The sequence below is a fragment of the Rana temporaria genome, chromosome 5 (genome assembly GCF_905171775.1).
Source record: "Rana temporaria chromosome 5, aRanTem1.1, whole genome shotgun sequence".
In the NCBI taxonomy this organism is placed as follows: Eukaryota; Metazoa; Chordata; class Amphibia; order Anura; family Ranidae; genus Rana; species Rana temporaria.
Window position 1 is genome coordinate 321,006,323 of NC_053493.1, and position 20,479 is coordinate 321,026,801.

The following is a 20,479-nucleotide window of genomic DNA, read 5'->3' on the forward strand; positions in this document are numbered from 1 at the left end:
ACATTTCATTAGCATGTTAAAGCGGAGTTCCGCCAATTTTTTTTTTTTTATGTCAACAGCTACAAATACTGCAGCGGCTGACTTTTAAAATATGGACACTTACCTGTCCAGAGCACCCGCGATGTTGGCACCCGAAGCTGACCTGTCCCTCGGTTCTCGGGTGGAGGTGCCACCATCTTCGGTAAGGCAATCAGGAAGTGAAGCCTTGCAGCTTCACAGCCTGGTTCCCTACTGCGCATGCGCGAGATCCCACGGTTCCCTGCTGTCTTCTGGGACCTGTGTGTTTCCCAGAAGACAGCGGGGGGGGGGGGACAGAGCAGGACTGTCTTAATGAGAAGCCACACCTGGGCACTGCCCAGGGGCCCCAGCTGCATGGGGGGGGGGGCCCTGCACTTTCCCCAAAGCAGCTGGTCCTTGAGTCCACGCTGCCCCAAAATTGGGGGCCCCATGATGGCACTAAGAGTGATAGATACACCGGGGAGGCAGGCTGGCAGCGTTGCGCCGTGCTGTGCAGAACGATACCTATTATTTCACAGCAAGCAGGGAGGGGCAGGGCTGAAGCACCAGTGATGCTCTGACCCCGCTCCATGCAGCTTGAATGCTCCGGACTCGAAGACTGCGGGGTAGGAGTTAGAGTGGAAGCTGCTGAGTCAGCAGCACTGAGAGCCCACCTGCGGAAGTAGCATTATTGCTACTACCATGATGTTGTCATGTTGAGCCCAGCTGTCCAGCACCGAAAGGCTTGGAATGCCTGGAGGGATGCTCCCTCCTCCGCCCCTGCTTCTGCCCGCTTAATTGGTATAGGTGAGTGAAGTGCTGGAGGTGGGCACAAAGCCAAAAGTTTACATGCACAGTATCTCCACTGGAAAAGGGGGTACTACGTGGATGGAATAATGGTACTGGGGGATATCAAAGGTCTATGGGGGAAAACAATTCTGAGGGGGGATCTGGGGTGTATAGGGGGTAGCAATGCTTGGGGTAGCTTGGGTGGCTATAGTGCTAGAGGTATCAGGGATGTGTAGGGGGTATAAGAGATGTAGTGGGGTCACAATACAAGGGGTATCTTATGGTATATGATTACAGTGCTGGGGGGAATATCTAGGGCAGCGATGGCGAACCTATGGCACGTGTGCCACAGCTGGCACGCAGAGCCCACTCAGTGGGCACGCTAGCTATATTTGGAAAAGCTTGACAAAGGAGCGCACACACTGACCGGTCATCGCCAGCGTGCATGCTCGGAAACGCATCGTCAAGTGACATCATCGTGCCTGACGCAGCGCTCCAAGAGTGTGCCAGCCCTCCCCCTCCTGCACGCCAGTAGCCACCATCCGAGGCCCCTTGTAAGGGGGTACCAGTTGGACAGTTCCTTAAAATTCATAGGGACTGCTCCACTGATGGTAATTACAGGTGTGAAGCGGGCGAACTCTATGAAAGATTGAGAGAAGACTTAGCATCCTTAGGAGGGCCACAAAATAGTCAACCTACAGTAAGGTGAGAGCTGACCTTCTTAAACCTAAAATTACCCAAGCTAACAATACTGATGGCCCAGTGAGGAATATAACACAGTATAGGGCCCCTTGGGAGGAGGTGGGCGAGATCCTGAAACGACACTGGCATATACTTACCCGTTCTAAGAAACTTTAAGCCATTGTTGGCCAAAGACCATTGATAGTAGCAAAAGGCGTAAATGGTATGTACCTGTGTGGACACTGCGGAATGTGCAAATTAAAATGATTCAAATTAGACTGTTTATTAACTGTGGGACGACGAGGGTGCTTTATATTATGGAATGCCCTTGTAAAAAATTGCAGTGTTGGCACTTTGAAATAAATAAGTTGGTTTTTGTGTTGCAGTTTGGGCACTCTGGCTCAAAAAGGTTCGCCGTCACTGATCTAGGGTGTAGAGAGGCCAGAGTGCTCGGGGGATATCTGGGGTGTAGAGAGGCCAGACTGCTTGGGGGATATCTGGGGTGTAGAGAGGCCAGAGTGCTGGGGGGATATCTGGGGTGTAGAGAGGTCAGAGTGCTGGGTGATATCTGGGGTGTACAGGGGTCGGAGTGCTGGGGGGATATCTGGGGTGTAGAGAGGTCAGAGTGCTGGGGGGATATCTGGGGTGTCAGGGGTCGGAGTGCTGGGGGGATATCTGGGGTGTAGAGAGGCCAGAGTGCTGGGGGGATATCTGGGGTGTAGAGAGGTCAGAGTGCTGGGGGGATATCTGGGGTGTAGAGAGGTCAGAGTGCTGGGGGGATATCTGGGGTGTAGAGAGGCCAGAGTGCTGGGGGGATATCTGGAGTCTAGAGAGGTCAGAGTGCTGGGGGGATATCTGGGGTGTAGAGAGGTCAGAGTGCTGGGGTGATATCTGGGGTGTAGAGAGGTCAGAGTGCTGGGGGGATATCTGGGGTGTAGAGAAGCCAGAGTGCTGGGGGGATATCTGGGGTGTAGAGAGGTCAGAGTGCTGGGGGGATATCTGGGGTGTAGAGAGGTCAGAGTGCTGGGGGGATATCTGGAGTGTAGAGAGGTCAGAGTGCTGGGGGGATATCTGGGGTGTAGAGAGGCCAGAGTGCTGGGGGGATATCTGGGGTGTAGAGAGGTCAGAGTGCTGGGGGGATATCTGGAGTGTAGAGAGGTCAGAGTGCTGGGGGGTATCTGGGGTGTAGAGAGGCCAGAGTGCTGGGGGGATATCTGGGGTGAAGAGAGGTCAGAGTGCTGGGGGGATATCTGGGGTGTAGAGAGGTCAGAGTGCTGGGGGATATCTGAGGTGTAGAGAGGTCAGAGTGCTGGGGGATATCTGGGGTGTAGAGAGGCCAGAGTGCTGGGGGAATATCTGGGGTGTAGAGAGGTCAGAGTGCTGGGGGGATATCTGGGGTGTAGAGGGGTCAGAGTGCTGGGGGGATATCTGGGGTGTAGAGGGGTCAGAGTGCTGGGGGGATATCTGGGGTGTAGAGAGGTCAGAGTGCTGGGGGGATATCTGAGGTGTAGAGAGGTCAGAGTGCTGGGGGGATATCTGGGGTGTAGAGAGGCCAGAGTGCTGGGGGATATCTGGGATGTAGAGAGGCCAGAGTGCTGGGGGGATATCTGGGGTGTAGAGAGGCCAGAGTGCTGGGGGGATATCTGGGGTGTAGAGAGGCCAGAGTGCTGGGGGGATATCTGGGGTGTAGAGAGGTCAGAGTGCTGGGGGGATATCTGGGGTGTAGAGAGGTCAGAGTGCTGGGGGGATATCTGGGGTGTAGAGGGGTCAGAGTGCTGGGGGGATATCTGGGGTGTAGAGGGGTCAGAGTGCTGGGGGGATATCTGGGGTGTAGAGAGGTCAGAGTGCTGGGGGGATATCTGGGGTGTAGAGGGGTCAGAGTGCTGGGGGGATATCTGGGGCGTAGAGGGGCCAGAGCATTACTTTGCCCAGGGGACCATGATGCTATTAAGACGGCCCTGAGACAGAGGAGGCGCTGGACATGGCGTAGATAGCCGTGGATACCGTGGCTCTCTATGCCCGGAAGTGGGAGCAAAATACCTGTATTAGACAGGTATCTGCTCCCCCCTCCCCCCTGAAAGGTGCCAAATGTAACACTGGAGGGGGAGAGGATTCTGAAAAGCGGAAGTTCCATTTTTGGGCGGAACTCCACTTTAAATTCAATTTAGTGATTGGGTTTACATATAAATGGTGTACCAATAATGTATGGTAATAATCAACAGCAGCCAATAGGCTGCAATAATTTTGGAAAGCTGACACCTGATTGGTTGCAAAGGGACTCCAGCACATTACTTTGTTCTTGAAATATTATTATCATCCTTCATTGTCAAAAAATATGAGAAAGTGTCCTGACCTTGACTTCCCAACATTTCAGCGCAAGAAGCAGTACTTTGGGCCGTGTAGGTTCACTATGGTAGTGAAGTAAAATGTAATTATGTTGTGTATTTGAATGTGTTGTGCATTACTTCCAGAAAAGCCTTTGATCTCATCATTTCTCACTGTTATCTCACATCATGCACTATAAACGCGATGACATAAGGCTATTCGGTGTGTCAGTGTGAGGACAATCCAGATGCCACAGTTGCCAGCCTGCTGACAGGTTTATTGTTTTGCAGAGTGACATGTGTGTACATTGGTTGCAGAGACGGCGGGGCTTTTCCTCCTTACGGAAACAGTTAACAGATCCAAAATGCTTGTTTTGATTTTCCCCGGTAACTAGGGAACCCTAATTCCTACTCCAGTGACACCAAAGGAAGTGACGTGGATGTTATTTATATAGCAACTCAATTTTTGCTGCAGGAAAGATTGCAGAGCTGCTGTGCTCCGATCTTCATGTGCTGCCCCAAGACTAGGTGGGTGGGAATAAGAGATGAAGCCCCCCTGATCCCCTCCAGGGAAGCTGCAGTGGCACCATTTAACCCCTGCTTTACCAAGAGCAGCCTACTGTAATGTAAGGGAACTTCATCCCAGAATGTTTTCTGGTTACTAAATAAAAGTGTACGGATTATACAGTAATATGTGTGATTGGAAGGACTGCTGAGCCTACGAAAAAAAGAAAGGTTTATACAACTATGATGTATGCTGTACATTGAGCAATCCAGGCAGTGATCATCTGCTGCAAGCTGTATAATAAACATAACAGTGTGTACATGCCAGTGACAGGCCCGTCGGAACCCGACAGGCAAACCAAGCAATTGCCTGGGGCCCCCGAGCTGGTCAGGGGCCCCGAGCTAGCCAAGGGGCCCCAGCAGGGAGGGCCCTTGCCACACCGCTGCTTCCTGCAGTCTGGTCGGCCGTGTACCATAACCGCGCGGTACAGGAGAATCAGGTTCCTGTTCCCGGGCGGACTGACAGGAAGTGCACACACTGTGTGTTCACTTCCTCTCAGTTCGGCCCTGTGAACAGCAAACTGAATGCCCTGTACCGCGCGGTTATGGTACACGGCCGACCAGACTGCAGGAGGAAGCAGCGGTGCGGCAAGGGCCCTCCCTGCTGGGGCCCCAGGATAGAGGTAAGCCGACAAAAACAACCACCCCCCCCCCCGCTTCTCAACTAGAAAAGTGATTTTTTTTTTTTGCTTGGGGCCCCCTAATATCTTCAAACGTCCCTGGCCAGTGACACACACATCCACATTGTATACACACTTAGCTGGATTCAGGTATCCGTGCCTAACGTTAGGCAGGCGTAGCGTATCTCATATACGCTACGACGCCGTAAGTTAGAGAGGCAAGTGCTGTATTCACAAAGCACTTGCGTCCTAAGTTACGGCGGCGTAGCGTTAATGTACCGGCCTAAGCGCGCCTAATTCAAATTGTGAAGAGGTGGGCGTGTTTTATGCTAATGAATCGTGACCCGACGTGATTGACGTTTTTAACGAACGGCGCATGCGCCGTCCGTGGACATATCCCAGTGCGCATGCTCCAAATTACGCCGCAAAGACTTATTAGTTTCGACGTGAATATAAATTACGCCCAGCCCCATTCACGGACGACTTACGCAAACGACGTAAAAATTTTAAAATTCGACGCGGTTCCGACGTCCATACTTAACATTGGCTGCGCCATTTTTTTGGTGGAATATCTTTAGGCCTGAAAACGCCTTACGTAAACGGCGTATCTTTACTGCAACGGGCAAGCGTACGTTTGTGAATAGGCGTATCTTGCTGATATACGCATTCTAGGTGTAAATCAGCGTACACGCCCCTAGCGGCCGGCCTAAATAGATAGCTAAGATACGACAGCGCCGGCAGTCGTATCTTAGCTAGATTTAAGTGTATCTCAATTTGAGAATACACTTAAATATACGACGGTGCAGATTCAGAGTTACGACGGCGTATCTACTGATACTCTGGCGTAACTCTACCTGAATCTGGCTAACTCACACTAAAGCCCCGTAGACACGATCCGAAAATCGTACGAAAAATACCATATTCGAATCGATCGTACGATAATCGGATCGTTAGTGCAGAGCTTTCGAGAGCCGATCAGGACAGTTCATCCGATATTATTCTATCGGACATGCGCGGAATCTTTTTTCGTACGATGCCAGATCGTATGATTTCCGTTTGATCAGTACAGCTGTCGTTCGAAAATGCAATACAAATGCATTACAACACATGACATCACTTCCGAATTTTTATTCTGTTGTACGAGAATTTTCGTGACTTTAGTAAACTCATCAGATTCGATGTGAGATTAGCATGCAAAAAAAAAATATATATAATAATCGGATCGTGTGTACGGGGCATTAGGCTGCAGCAGCCTCAGGTACTCATTTGACAGGTGTGTGGATGCAGGTGTATGGCCACCGAACATTAAGGCCCCTTTCACACTGGGGCGGAAGGCGCGGTGGCGGTATAGCGCCGCTAAAAATAGCGGCGCTATACCGTCGGAATTGCCGCGGGATTCGGCCCCTAGCGGTGCGGTATTAACCCCCGCTAGCGGCCGATAAAGGGTTAATACCGCCCGCAATGCACCTCTGCAGAGGCGCGTTGCGGGCGGTATTACCGCCGTTTCCCATTGTTTTAAATGGGAAGGAGCGGTGAAGGAGCGGTATACACACCGCTCATCTCACCGCTCCAATGATGCTGCTTGCAGGAGATTTTTTCCTCTCTTGCCAGCGCATCGCCTCAGTGTGAAAGCCCTCGGGCTTTCACATTGAGAAGGCTGGGCAGGAGTTTTTCAGGCAGTATTTAGGCGCTATTTTTAGCGCTGCACCGCCTGAAAAACTCCTCAGTGTGAAAGGGGTCTAACAGTGTACATTCAGGGCCCCTCAACCACACCTGCACACCTATCAAATTAGGATCTGCGGCTGTATTCATACAGCCGCCGCATCCCTAAGGCTTCATTTCCATGGACGTTTTTGGACGTTTTTACAGACACTTTTCTGAGCGTTTTTTGCAGCTTAAAAACGGCTCTCCATGTTAGTCTATGGCCTCATGCCCACCATGACGTTTTTGAGCTGTAGATGGCTGAGCCGTTTTTAAGCTGCAAAAAAAAAACAGGACCAGTGCGCTCTGAATCTCCAGTGTTAGAGCTGTAAAAACACCAGACGTTAAAAAACACTAAAAACGCTCAAAAACGCTCAAAAAATCGCTAAAAATGCTACCGCTGTGTTTTTGAGCTCCAGCTCAAAAAAAAAAAAAAAATACACATGGACAGGCGTTTTTAAGCTGTAAAAAAGGCAAAAAAAAGTGTCTGTAAAAACGTCCATGAAAATGAAGCCTTATAGCGTAACAGACAGCTCCCGCCACATAAACAAACAGCTCATTCACAATGTATGGGCCAGAAAATTCGCCCTTAATTTGTATTACTTTTTTTATAACAATTTTCTTCTTCTTTTTTTTTTTTTTATTATTATTATTTTTTACAATTCTTTTAACCACTTCAGTTCCGGAAAGATTTACCCACTTCCTGATCAGGCCATTTTTTTGTGATACAGCACTGCATCGCTTTAACTGACAATTGCGCAGGTGTGCAACGCTGTACCCAAAGAAAATTTGGTGGTATTTGATCACCTCTGCGGTATTAATATTTTGCGCTATAAACAAAAAAAGACTGACAATTTAAAAAAAAAACAATATTTAAAAAAAAATAAAAAAATTTACAAAAAAAAATGTATTTATCATTTTTTAAAAACATATTATATATATATATATATATATATATATATATATATATATATATATATATATATATATATATATATATATATTTAAAATGCTGTTGGTGGGACTGGTGAGATATCAGGGGTCTAAACAGATTCCTAACATCTCACCCTTCGGAGAGAGAAAGGATTTGAGGGCACAGAGTCTTCAATCCCCTTCTCTACAGCCTCAACTACACTGAAGATAAATCGACAGGAGACAGAGGCTCCTGCTCATTCAGAAACTGAAGCATAGTAAACACTGTTTACTATACTCAGTTATGATGGACATGGGAGTGATCAGTAACGATCCCTCACTTTGTCCATTAAAAAGAAAACAAAAAAAGGGGCCGCTAAATGACATATTGCCCCTTTCCTCCGCTCTCCATCCTGTCACATGGCCGGTACCAGTGACAGCCGGCAAGAGAGGGAAGCCAGTAGTGCCGTGTGAGGGGGTGGGGTCCGTCCGGCACAGTGAAAGTCCTGGGATACACACGCTCACACTATGCACACCTTCCAGGAATACACACTCACACTACTGTATGTACACCTTCCCAGGATACACAATGTGATATTTTGGGGGTGTTTACTCCCCCAAAGTGGTAGATGCGTTCCAGTGAGTCCATGGCCCACTGTTATTGAAAAAGGAAAAATCAAAGACTTTACTGTTAACCTTGTCAACGAAAATATTTTCATCATAATTTTTGTCAGCTTCATGTTTTCAGTGCCGAAAACGAAAATAAAGTTTCAATTTAACAAACTATGAAAATATATTTATTTTTTCCCCAAAATGTTTGTTCTTATTTTGTTTGTTTGTTTAGAAAAAAATAGGATTAAGTACCACCAAAAGAAGGCTCTATTTGTGTGAGAAAAATGATAAAAATTTCATGAGTACAGTGCTGCATGACTTAGCAATTGTCATTCAAATTGTGACAGCGCTAAAAGCTGAAATTAGCCTGGGCAGGAAGGGGGTGAAAGTTCCCTGTACACACACAGCATACACTCCCCCTCCATACATATACAGTGTACATTCCCATACACACACATAGTGTACACCTCCCTATACATATACTCACACGCACAGTGTACACCCCCATACATACACACAGTGTACACCCCCACTATACATACACACATGCGCAGTGTACACCCCCCATACATACACACAGTGTACACCCCCACTATACATACACACATGCGCAGTGTACACCCCCCATACATACACACAGTGTACACCCTCATACACACACAGTGCACCCCCCATACACACACATAGTGTACACCCCCCATGTGACAGAGTCACTTTGGGCGGGGGGGCCCGTGGAACCCAGAATCCCCATGCACCTCCTATGTCTAAGTCACCCTGTGTCTAATAGGGGCACAGGGTGACCGAGAAATCCAGTCTGATCTGTACTAATCGAACTCACTGTACAGCCACACTGGAATGTTGTGTGTGTGTATATATATATATATATATATTGTATATTGTCTCATTTTGTTGTGTACTCTTTGCTGGGTCGTTTGGTGTGTGGCTGTATTGCAATGTTCAATTGTGTCTGCTGGCCTTGGATATTATGGGATGTGCATGTAGATTAGCTGTAAGATTGGTGGGGAGAATTCCTCCAACAGCTCTCACTGCTGATTAGACAGTCTTCCCCGCCAGGAGTGCAAAGCTTGTTCAGAGTATTACTTGTGTACCTGCGTTTTCAGTTAACAGTCCATGTTCAGCAACCAAACAAGTAGTGTCTTGTTTTGTGCTTGTTAGTGGTTGGATTATCTGATATCTAGATTCAGACTGGGGGGAAGTGTTATACGACGAAAGCACTCAAGCGGCGTGTGGGACGTTTCGTAACACCCCACAAATACGCACAGTGTACACCCCACCACACACACACATAGTGTATGTGATAGACTCACCTGGCTTTTGAAGGGGACTGAATGCTAGCCTCTTGTGTACCAATTATGGGCCCTTGCCTTTGATGGAGCTACAAGCATTTAGGAGGATGTTCTGTTATGTAATGCAAAAGAACATTATTAAGGAGGAAATGATGGTATCTGCCAGTGTGGGACTCATAGTAGATGCCGAGTTCTGTGTTTATACTTATGATAATGTGTATTGTGTGTTCTGAGCTAGAGGACAGCAAGTCTGACCTGAAAGGTCAGACCTCTGAGTCACCTAGCTGGTTAAATGACTAGTTAAAGGGGTTGTAAAGGTAAATGTTTTTTCACCTTAATGCATCCTATGCATTAAGGTGAAAAAACATCTGACGGTACTGGCCCCCCCCCCCCCCCAACCCCCGTTTTACTTACCTCACCCCTCGAAAGTCCCGCGCGCGTCCCCGTGATTGGCTAGGCTGGACGTATTGATAGCAGCGCAGCCATTGGCTGGCGCTGCTGTCAATGGCATCCGATGATGTGGCGCGCCGGGGGGTGGGGCCGAGTGATACAGTCCGCGGCTATGCCCGCCGCTGTATCACGGGAGCGCGCCCGCAAAAGCTTTCCAACATGCAAGCTCGCTTGCATGAAGGTGGGAAGCTCTTGCGAGGAGGAGCCGAGACAGCCGCCAAGGGACCCCAGGAGACAGGGTTTGGGGACACTCTGTGCAAAACGGGCTGCACAGTGGAGGTAAGTATAACATGTTTGTTATTTTACAAAAAATATGTTTTTAACTTTAGTGTTCCTTTAATTAGCTCATCTTAATACATTTTTCTGGTTAGTTTGTATTGTTAGGGCAATATGAGCAGAAGGGGGGAACCTCCTTCTCAAGTGAATAGAACCCTGCATTCTTGTTCAAATAAACAGATCTATATTCAGACTGGAGGAATGGTATATGACAGAAGCAATCAAGCACAGTGTACACCCCCTCCCCCCCATACACACACAGTGCACTGCCCCTCCCATACACAGTGCACCCCCCCCGCACACACAGTGCCCCCCCCACATACACACACAGTGCAATCCCCGACATACACACACAGCGTACACCCCCCCCCAATCACACACACACAGTGCACCCCCACATACATACACACAGTGTGCAATGCCCCCCATACACACACAGAGTGTACACCCCACCCCCCATACACACACAGTGTACACCCCCCATACACACACACACACTACACAGTGTACACTCCCCCATACACACACATGGCATGCCCCCCTATACACACACAGTGCACTGCCCCTCCCCTCATACACACACTGTGCACCCCCCACAAAAACAGTGTGCACACCCCCCCCCCCACACACAGTGCAACCCGCCCCCACCCCCACACACAGTGCAATCCCAACATACACACACACAGCACTGCCCCCCATACACACACACACAGTGTACCCCCTCCCCTCCCACACACACACACACAGTACACCCCCCCCCCATACAAATCTAGCTCATTTACATATTCGACGCCTAAATCAATGGAAGCGCCCCTAGCGGCCAGCGTAAATATGCACCCAAGATACGATGGCGTAGGAGACTTACGTTGGTCGTATCTTGCCACAATTCAGGCGTATCTGATTTAGAGAATCAGCGCATAGATACGACGGCGCACATTTGGACTTACGATGGCGTATCAGTAGATACGTCGGCGTAAATCTTTGTGAATCCGGCCCATAGAGTGTACACCCACCCACCCCCCCCACCATACACACACACAGTGTCACCCCCATACACACACTTAGTGTACACCCTCATACACAAACACAGTGTACACCCTCTATACACACAGTGAACACCCCCCCATACACACACACAGTGTCACCCCCATACACACACTTAGTGTACACCCTCATACACAAACACAGTGTACACCCTCTATACACACAGTGAACACCCCCCCATACACACACACAGTGCAACCCCAACATACACACACACTGTACACCCCCCATACTCACACAGTAGTGTACACCTCACCCCCAGTGTACACCCCCATACACACACAGTGCATCCCCCACATACACACACAGTATACACTCTCCACACACAGTGCACAACCCCCCATACACACACAGTGCACCCCCCCCCCCCCCACACACAGTCCACTGCCCCCCATACACACACAGTGCACCCCCTACACACAGTGCACACCCCCCCCCTCCTACACACACAGTGTACACCCCCACACACACATGCGCACAGTGTACACCCCACCATACATACACACTGTGTACAATGCCCCCCATACACACACAGTGTACACCCCCCATACACACACAGAGTGTACACCCCACCCCCATACACACACAGTGTACATCCCCCATACGCACACAGAGTGTACACCCCACTCCCCATACACACACACAGTGTACACCCCCCCATACACACACAGTGTACACCCCCCATACACACACACACAGTGCAACCCCCACATACACACACAGTGTACACCCACCCATACACACACACACAGTGCACACCCCCCATAGACACACACACAGTACACCCCCACATACAGTGTACACCCCCTCCCCCCCATACACACACAGTGCACTGCCCCTCCCATACACAGTGCACCCCCCCCCCACACACACACAGTGCCCCCCCCCCCACATACACACACAGTGCAATCCCCGACATACACACACAGCGTACACCCCCCCCCCCCCAATCACACACACACAGTGCACCCCCACATACATACACACAGTGTGCAATGCCCCCCATACACACACAGAGTGTACACCCCACCCCCCATACACACACAGTGTACACCCCCCATACACACACACACACTACACAGTGTACACTCCCCCATACACACACATGGCATGCCCCCCTATACACACACAGTGCACTGCCCCCCCCTCATACACACACTGTGCACCCCCCACAAAACAGTGTGCACACCCCCCCCCCCCACACAGTGCAACCCGCCCCCACCCACACACACAGTGCAATCCCAACATACACACACACAGCACTGCCCCCCATACACACACACATAGTGTACCCCCTCCCCTCCCACACACACACACACAGTACACTCCCCCCCCCCATACAAACAGTGCACTCCCCCAATAAAAACACACAGTGCACGCCCCCCATACACACACAGTGCACTGCACCCCCCATTTTAACACACACAGTGTACACCCCCATACACACACAGTGTACCCCCCCCAACATACATAGTGTACCCCCCATACACACACACACAGTGTAACCCCCCCCCCAAAACACACACAGTGCACCCCCACATACACACACACACAGTGTACACCCCCCTGTAGACAGTGAGTGCTCGGTGTGTACTCTCAGGGGATGTAGCGGTGATGAGCTCTGGCACTCCTCCCCGTCTCTCCCCGGCACTCTCCTCCATCCTCCCCCATGTAGAGCGGACTCTCGACTCTCCGCTCAGTGATATGATTGCGGACTGATCCCCGGACCCCAATAACAAGGACAACCATCATCATCGTGCAGGAGAAGCCTGAGACGCATGCGCATGGATGATGAGCAGCCAGCCCTGGGTGAGCAGCCCAGCTTCAACGGATGTGATCCAGGCAAGGACCGTCCGCTGTCTCCCGGCATTGATGGTGACATTGTGAGTATTCCTGGGATCGGGGATCATTGTCCTTTCCTGATAGGGGGGCCTGGGCCAGGATCACCACTGCATGTATCCCCCCCCCCTACCTACCTCCGGCTACCCAGCACTGCCACACACACGGATCCATTTTTATAGCCCATGTAGAGGAGATCTATATATACAGTGTATGGTCCCTGCGCTGCACACCTCTCAGCATGGTCTGCCTGGGGTCCTCTATAGATGCTTGTTCTATGGAGCTGATCATTGTGTGCTGTGATTTCTTATCTGTGTGTTCTGTGTGATGGGATCTGTCATCCCTCAGTCCTCCAATGTAATGATCATCAGAGCCTTGTACAAGCATCCAGATCAGAGAGCCATCCTCATCCTCCTAGATACCTCCATATACACCCATATACATCCATATACACCCACATACCATTGTACACCTCCATATACCATTGTATACCTCCATATACACCCACATACCATTGTACACCTCCATATACCATTGTATACCTCCATATACCACCATATACATCCACATACCATTGTACACCTCCATATACCACCATATACCTCTATATGCATCTATACACCACCATATATCCCCCTATACATCTATACACCTCCATATACCACCATATACATCTATACACCTCCATGTACATCTACATACCTCCAGATACATCTATACACCTCCATATACATCTATACACCTCCATATACCACCATATACCTCCATATACATCTATACACCTCCATATACCACCATATACATCTATACACCTCCATGTACATCTACATACCTCCAGATACATCTATACACCTCCATATACATCTATACACCTCCATATACCACCATATACCAGCATATACCTCCATATACATCTATACACCTCCATATACCACCATATACCACCATATACCAGCATATACCTCCATATACATCTATACACCTCCATATACCACCATACACCTCCATATACATCTATACACCTCCATATACCACCATATACATCTATAAACCTCCACATACCTATATATGCATCTATACACCTCCATATACCTCTATACACCTCCATATATCTCCATATACCTCCATATAAATCTATACGCCTCCATATACGACCATATATCTCCCTATACATCTATACACCTCCATATATCTCCATATACATCTATACACCTCCATATACATCTATATACCCCCATATACATCTATATACCTCCATATATCTCCCTAAACATCTATACACCTTCATATACCTACATATATCTCGATATACCACCAAATACCTCCATATACCTCCACATACCTTCATATATCTCCATATACATCTATACACCTCCATATATATCTATACACCTCCATATACCACAATATACATCCATATACCTCCATACACATCTATACACCTCCAAATACCTCCATATACCCCCATACACCTCCATATACCTCCATACACCTCCATTTACCTCTATACGCCTCCATACACCTCCATATACCACCATATACCTCCATATACCACCATATACCATTGTATACCTCCATATACCTCCATATACATCCATGTACCTCCATACACATCTATACACCTCACTATATCTCCATATACCTCCATACACATCTATACACCTCCATATACCTCTACACACTTCCAAATACCTCTATATACCCCCATACACCTCCATATACCTCCATATACCTCTATACACCTCCATACACCCCCATACACCTCTATACACCTCCATATACCTCCATGCATCTCCATATACCTATATACACCTCCATATACCTCCATACATCTCCATATACCTCCATACACATCAATAAATACATTACCTGTCCAATACACAGCCCTCCATATACCAACCAGTACTGCCTCCCCCCTCTCCAATGCATGACACTAATAACAGATATCCAACCTCTGCCCTGCCTGCCATTGCTGCTGGGTTATCAAGTGCCAGCTACTGGCCAGCTACAATGTTGGCTTATGGTGGCACCAGATCCGTATGCCCGTGCTGTACATGTGTAGCTCACAAGCTGGCACCAATGCCCAGCAGCTTATTGACATAGATTGATGCCTGGGTATTTATAACTTGACTGTGAGTCATATTTAGACACTGCAGCATGGCACAGGGTTAACCCCTTGTGTTAGGGAAGGTGAAGGGGCTTTGAAACGCACTGCGGTGGAAGCCTCGCTGTGAAGCTGGAGCTTTACTGTTGAATAAACAGCTGGATTGCAGCAGTGCAAACAATAAAAAAAAAATAAAAATTCTATCAACAAATAAAGATTGAGGAATATATTTTAAAAACCTATGCAGGATGAAATGTGTGATGGAATGTTCCTCAGACAGACTGAATGTACATATATGAATAGTATTTATATATATAGTATATACACATGTATACATTTATCTATGTGCTGCATTTGGATCCGCTATTCCATTCATTCTTGGTTGTGTAATCTAGGTTCTGCTTAAATGAAGCCTTACATCAAAGAGCAGTTTGATCTCTCCAGTGTATTGTGTTCATGTGGATGGAGAATGGAGGTCTGTATCGCGGGGCAGCTGCTGATTGCCTCAGTCACTTAATAATCCCAATGGAGACCCCCGTGACATGTAGTAAGAAGGGGCAGAGAGAGATAGAGAGAGATAGAGCACGAGAGAGAGAGATAGAGAGAGATAGAGCGCGAGAGAGAGAGATAGAGAGAGATAGAGCGCGAGAGAGATAGAGAGAGAGATAGAGCGCGAGAGAGAGAGATAGAGAGCGAGAGAGAGAGAGATAGAGATAGAGTGCGAGAGAGAGAGAGAGAGAGAGAGAGAGAGAGAGAGATAGAGAGAGAGAGATAGAGCGCGAGAGAGATAGAGAGATCCTCACTTACTGTACATCTACTCTATCTATCTATCTATCTATCTATCTATCTATCACTCTATATATCTATCTATAATCCTCTTCCTCACTTGCTGTATATCTATCTATCTATCTATCTATCTATCTATCTATCTATCTATCTATCTATCTATCACTCTATATATCTATCTATAATCCTCTTCCTCACTTGCTGTATATCTATCTATCTATCTATCTATCTATCTATCTATCTATCTATCTATCTATCTATCTATCTATCTATCTATCTCTATCTGTCACTCTATCTATTTATCTATCTGTCTGTCTATCTCTCTCTATCTCCCTATCTATCACTCTATATATCTATCTATAATCCTCATCATCACTTGCTGTATATCTATCTATCTGTCTGTCTATCTATCTATCTATCTATCTATCTATCTATCTATCTATCTATCTATCTATCTATCTATCATACTCATCCTCACTTACTGTCTATCTATCTATCTATCTATCTATCTATCTATCTATCTATCTATCTATCTATCTATCTATCTATCTATCTATCTATCTATCTATTGCTCTATCCAACAATCAATCAATCTATCTATCTATCTTTCTTTCTAGAACTCTACCTCTCTTTATCTCTCTACATCTATCTATTTCTCTAAGCAATCCATGAGTCCCAATGACTTCTTGTACTATCAGATTTTGACATTTAATATATCTTTTGGCTGTTTGGGTTTTAGGTGATTTATTTTATAATCAATGTATACTATATAGAAGGGTTCCCCAAACTTTCTAAGCAAAGAGACAGTTTACTGCCCGTCAGGCTTTAGGGGGCCTGGACTGTATCCAGTAGTAAAAGAAAAAGCTCCGCTGCCCTGGCATCAGTGTCCCATCATTGGTTTTCATAGGAGGAATAGTGTCCTATTGTTATTATTAGAAAGAATAGTGTCCCATTTTTATTATTAGGAAGAATAGTGTCCCATTGATGGTGTCAGTAGGCGGAATGGTGCTCCATGATTGGTGTCAGTTGGTGAAATAGTGCCCCAAGGGCCAGATAAAGGCAGGCAAAGGGCCACATCCAGCCCCCAGACCACAGTTTTGAGACCACTGCTATATAAGGTATACAGTATGGAGTCTGTGATATTGAACTTGACAAGATAAATGTTTGATGGGTCCTTCAAAATTCGTAATGGGATTTCTAATAATAATAATGGGTCTGAGCAGCCTGAAGGTTGTGGCTTTTGGGCCCTGGATAATTCCAATGTATCTGAATAATGATTAATATGCTTATGTTTTTGTAGATGGATAGAACTATATAGACTTATAACATGTTATGTGATGCACACCTCTATACTGCGTCTCAGTCATATTAAAATGTTATATAAATTTAAAAGGCATAGGGATTGATTTACTTAAACTGGAGGGTGCAAAATCTGGTGCAGCTCTGCATAGAAACCAATCAGCTTCCATTTCTGTTAAAGCATTATTGAACAAGCTGAAGTTAGAAGCTGATTGGCTACCATGCACCGCTGCATCACATTTTGCACTCTCCAGTTTTAGTAAATAAACCCCATAGTCTTTTTTTAGGTCTCATTATGCTAGCCTGCATAGGGGCCTTATTTTCTATGGTTTATTAGTGGATCAGTTGATGATAGTTGGTTGACCAGGCTGATGATCTCAAATGAGATGTACTAGGGACGCCTAGATCTGATTTTCTAAAAGTGGCACATTGCACATGTGTGGGTTGAAGAAATACATCAGCATACCTGGCATGAGATGAAGGGGTTGATTTACTAAAACTGGAGAGTACAAAATCTGGCGAAGCTGTGCATGGTAGCCAATCATCTTTTACTTTGCGCTTCTTTAGTTAGGATTTGACAAAAAAAAATGGAAGCTGATTGGTTTCTATGCATAGCTGCATCAGATTTTGCACTGGCCAGTTTTAGTAAATCAACCCCAGTGATTATAAAAATTCCTAAGTTAAGTGTACATCCCTGTGGCCATGACAGCCTGCTCTTCCTGCCACTCGTTTTACAACTCTTAACTTTAACCACTTAAGGACCCCTTCACGCCGATATACGTCGGCAGAATGGCACGGCTGGGCACACCCACGTACCTGTACGTGGCCCTTTAAGCCCAGCCGTGCACGTGCACGTGACCCGGTCCAAAGCTCCGCGGTCGTGGGACCTGCGGACCCGATCGCCGCCGGTGTCCTGGATCGGTCCTCCGGAGCTGAAGAACAGGGAGAGGTGTGTGTAAACACACCTTCCCTGTTCTTCGTTGTGGCAGTATCATTGATTGTGTGTTCCCTGTTATAAGGAAACACGATCAATGATGTCACACGTCCAGCACCGCCCCCCTACAGTTAGAAACACATATAAGGTCACACTTAACCCCTTCAGCATCCCCTAGTGGTTAACTCCCAAACTGCAATTGTCATTTTCACAGTAAACAATGCATTTTTATAGCATTTTTTGCTGTGAAAATGACAATGGTCCCAAAAATGTGTCAAAATTGTTCGATGTGGCCACCATAATGTCGCGGTCACGAAAAAAATCGCTGATCGCCGCCATTAGTAGTAAAAAAAAAAATATTAATAAATATACAATAAAACTATCTCCTATTTTGTAAACGCTATAAATTTTTCGCAAACCAATCGATAAACGCTTATTGCGATTTTTTTTTACTAAAAATAGGTAGAAGAATACGTTTCGGCCTAAACTGAGAAAAAAAAATGTTTTTTATATCTTTTTTGGGGATATTTATTATAGCAAAAAGTAAAAAAATATATATATTTTTTTTCAAAATTGTCGCTCTATTTTTGTTTATAGCGCAAAAAATAAAAACCGCAGAGGTGATCAAATACCACCAAAAGAAAGCTCTATTTGTGGGGAAAAAAAAGGACGCCAATTTTGTTTGGAAAACACATCGCACGACCGCGCAATTGTCAGTTAAAGCGACGCAGTGCCGGATCGCAAAAACTGGCCAGGTCCTTTACCTGCATAAAGGTCCGGGTCTTAAGTGGTTAAAAGTGAACCTAATTTTTCTAGTATTCTAAATTATTTCGAAGTAGAATTGTATAATTTTAATAGACTGGAAAAAAAATATTGGTACCCTGTATTTTTTTTTTTTTTAAACCCACATATTTAGATTTAAATTTGATCTAAAGTAACTATGTCTAAAAAAAAAAATCATTAGTTCTTCATGGTGCTAAAAATATTATATATTAAAAAATATATCAAATAAGTCAGTGTGATCAGGAAAGAAAAAATTTAATTTATATGTCGTGCATATTTTCCCTTTAATAGTAGTGTAAAATGATGAAAATATATATATTAGGCGGTGCGCTCGACATTTGTATTTATGATGCTCTCTCTGCCTGTGTGTTTGAATCCACTCCCGGATAGGCTGGCGGCCAACGAACTTGGCCATGTTCCCACACTACGGCCACTGTGCATGTCCCCAGCCTTGTTCTGTAATGCACAAGTGCATGCTCCCGGGGCTTGCTTTCTGGACATAGTTGGCAGGCGGCTTCAATAAATCCATGGAAAAGTTTTCTGTTGTCATGTATGAATAGTGGCAAACAGTTCTGAATATACAAGCATTTACACGCAGTATGAAAATCTGGGAGCCTTTGAAGTTGTTGGAGTGGCCAGCAAATATTGAAATTGATTAAGTATAAAAAGTTTTCAAAAGTGTTCCGTTATTTGTTTATGTGCTTTTTTATAATATTTGTATAATTCATTTTGTGAATTAGTGTTTTATTATGCTAATTGCAACTTTTTCTGTTTACTTAACCACTTCCTTACTGGGCACTAATACCCCTTCCTGACCAGGTGAAATTTCAGCTTCTGGCACTGCGTCGCTTTAACTGACAATTGCGCGGTCGTGCGACGTGGCTCCCAAACAAAATTGGCGTCCTTTTTTCCCCACAAATAGAGCTTTCTTTTGGTGGTATTTGATCACCTCTGCGGGTTTTTATTTTTTGCGCCATAAACAAAAAAAGAGCGACAATTTTGAAAAAAAGTCAATATTTTTTACTTGTTACTATAATAAATATCCCATTTTTTTAAAAAAATATATATTTTTTTTCTCAGTTTAGGCCGATACGAATTCTTCTACATATTTTTGGTAAAAAAAAAAAAATCGCAATAAGCGACTGGTTTGCGCAAAAGTTATAGCGCTTACAAAATAGGGGACAGAATTATTATTCATTTTTATTATAATTTTTTTTTACTAGTAATGGCGGTGATCTGCGATTTTTATTGGGACTGCGACGTTATGGCGGACACATCGGACACTTTTGACAAATTTTTGGCACAATTCACATTTATACTGCGATCAGTGCTATAAAAATGCACCGATTACTGCATAAATGTGACTGGCAGTGAAGGGGTTAACACTAGGGGGGCATGGAAGGGGTTAAATGTATTCCCTGGGTGTGTTCTAACTGTGGGGGGAGGGGGGTGACTGG

General features: G+C 46.1%; 1 protein-coding gene across 2 annotated transcripts in view; it reads left to right on the forward strand.

Moving 5' to 3' along the window:
- RGS20 (regulator of G protein signaling 20) overlaps positions 1–20,479 on the forward strand; it is a 255,623-nt gene that overhangs the window by 143,874 nt on the left and 91,270 nt on the right. The window contains exon 1 of one of the 2 annotated variants that reach the window (XM_040354202.1): positions 12,847–13,160. The exons of the other annotated variant lie outside the window; for it this stretch is intronic. Coding sequence (XP_040210136.1) covers positions 13,056–13,160 — 105 coding nt within the window. The 5' untranslated portion in view covers positions 12,847–13,055. Of the gene's footprint in view, positions 1–12,846; positions 13,161–20,479 lie in introns of those variants that run through there. 2 annotated transcript variants of the gene reach the window in all.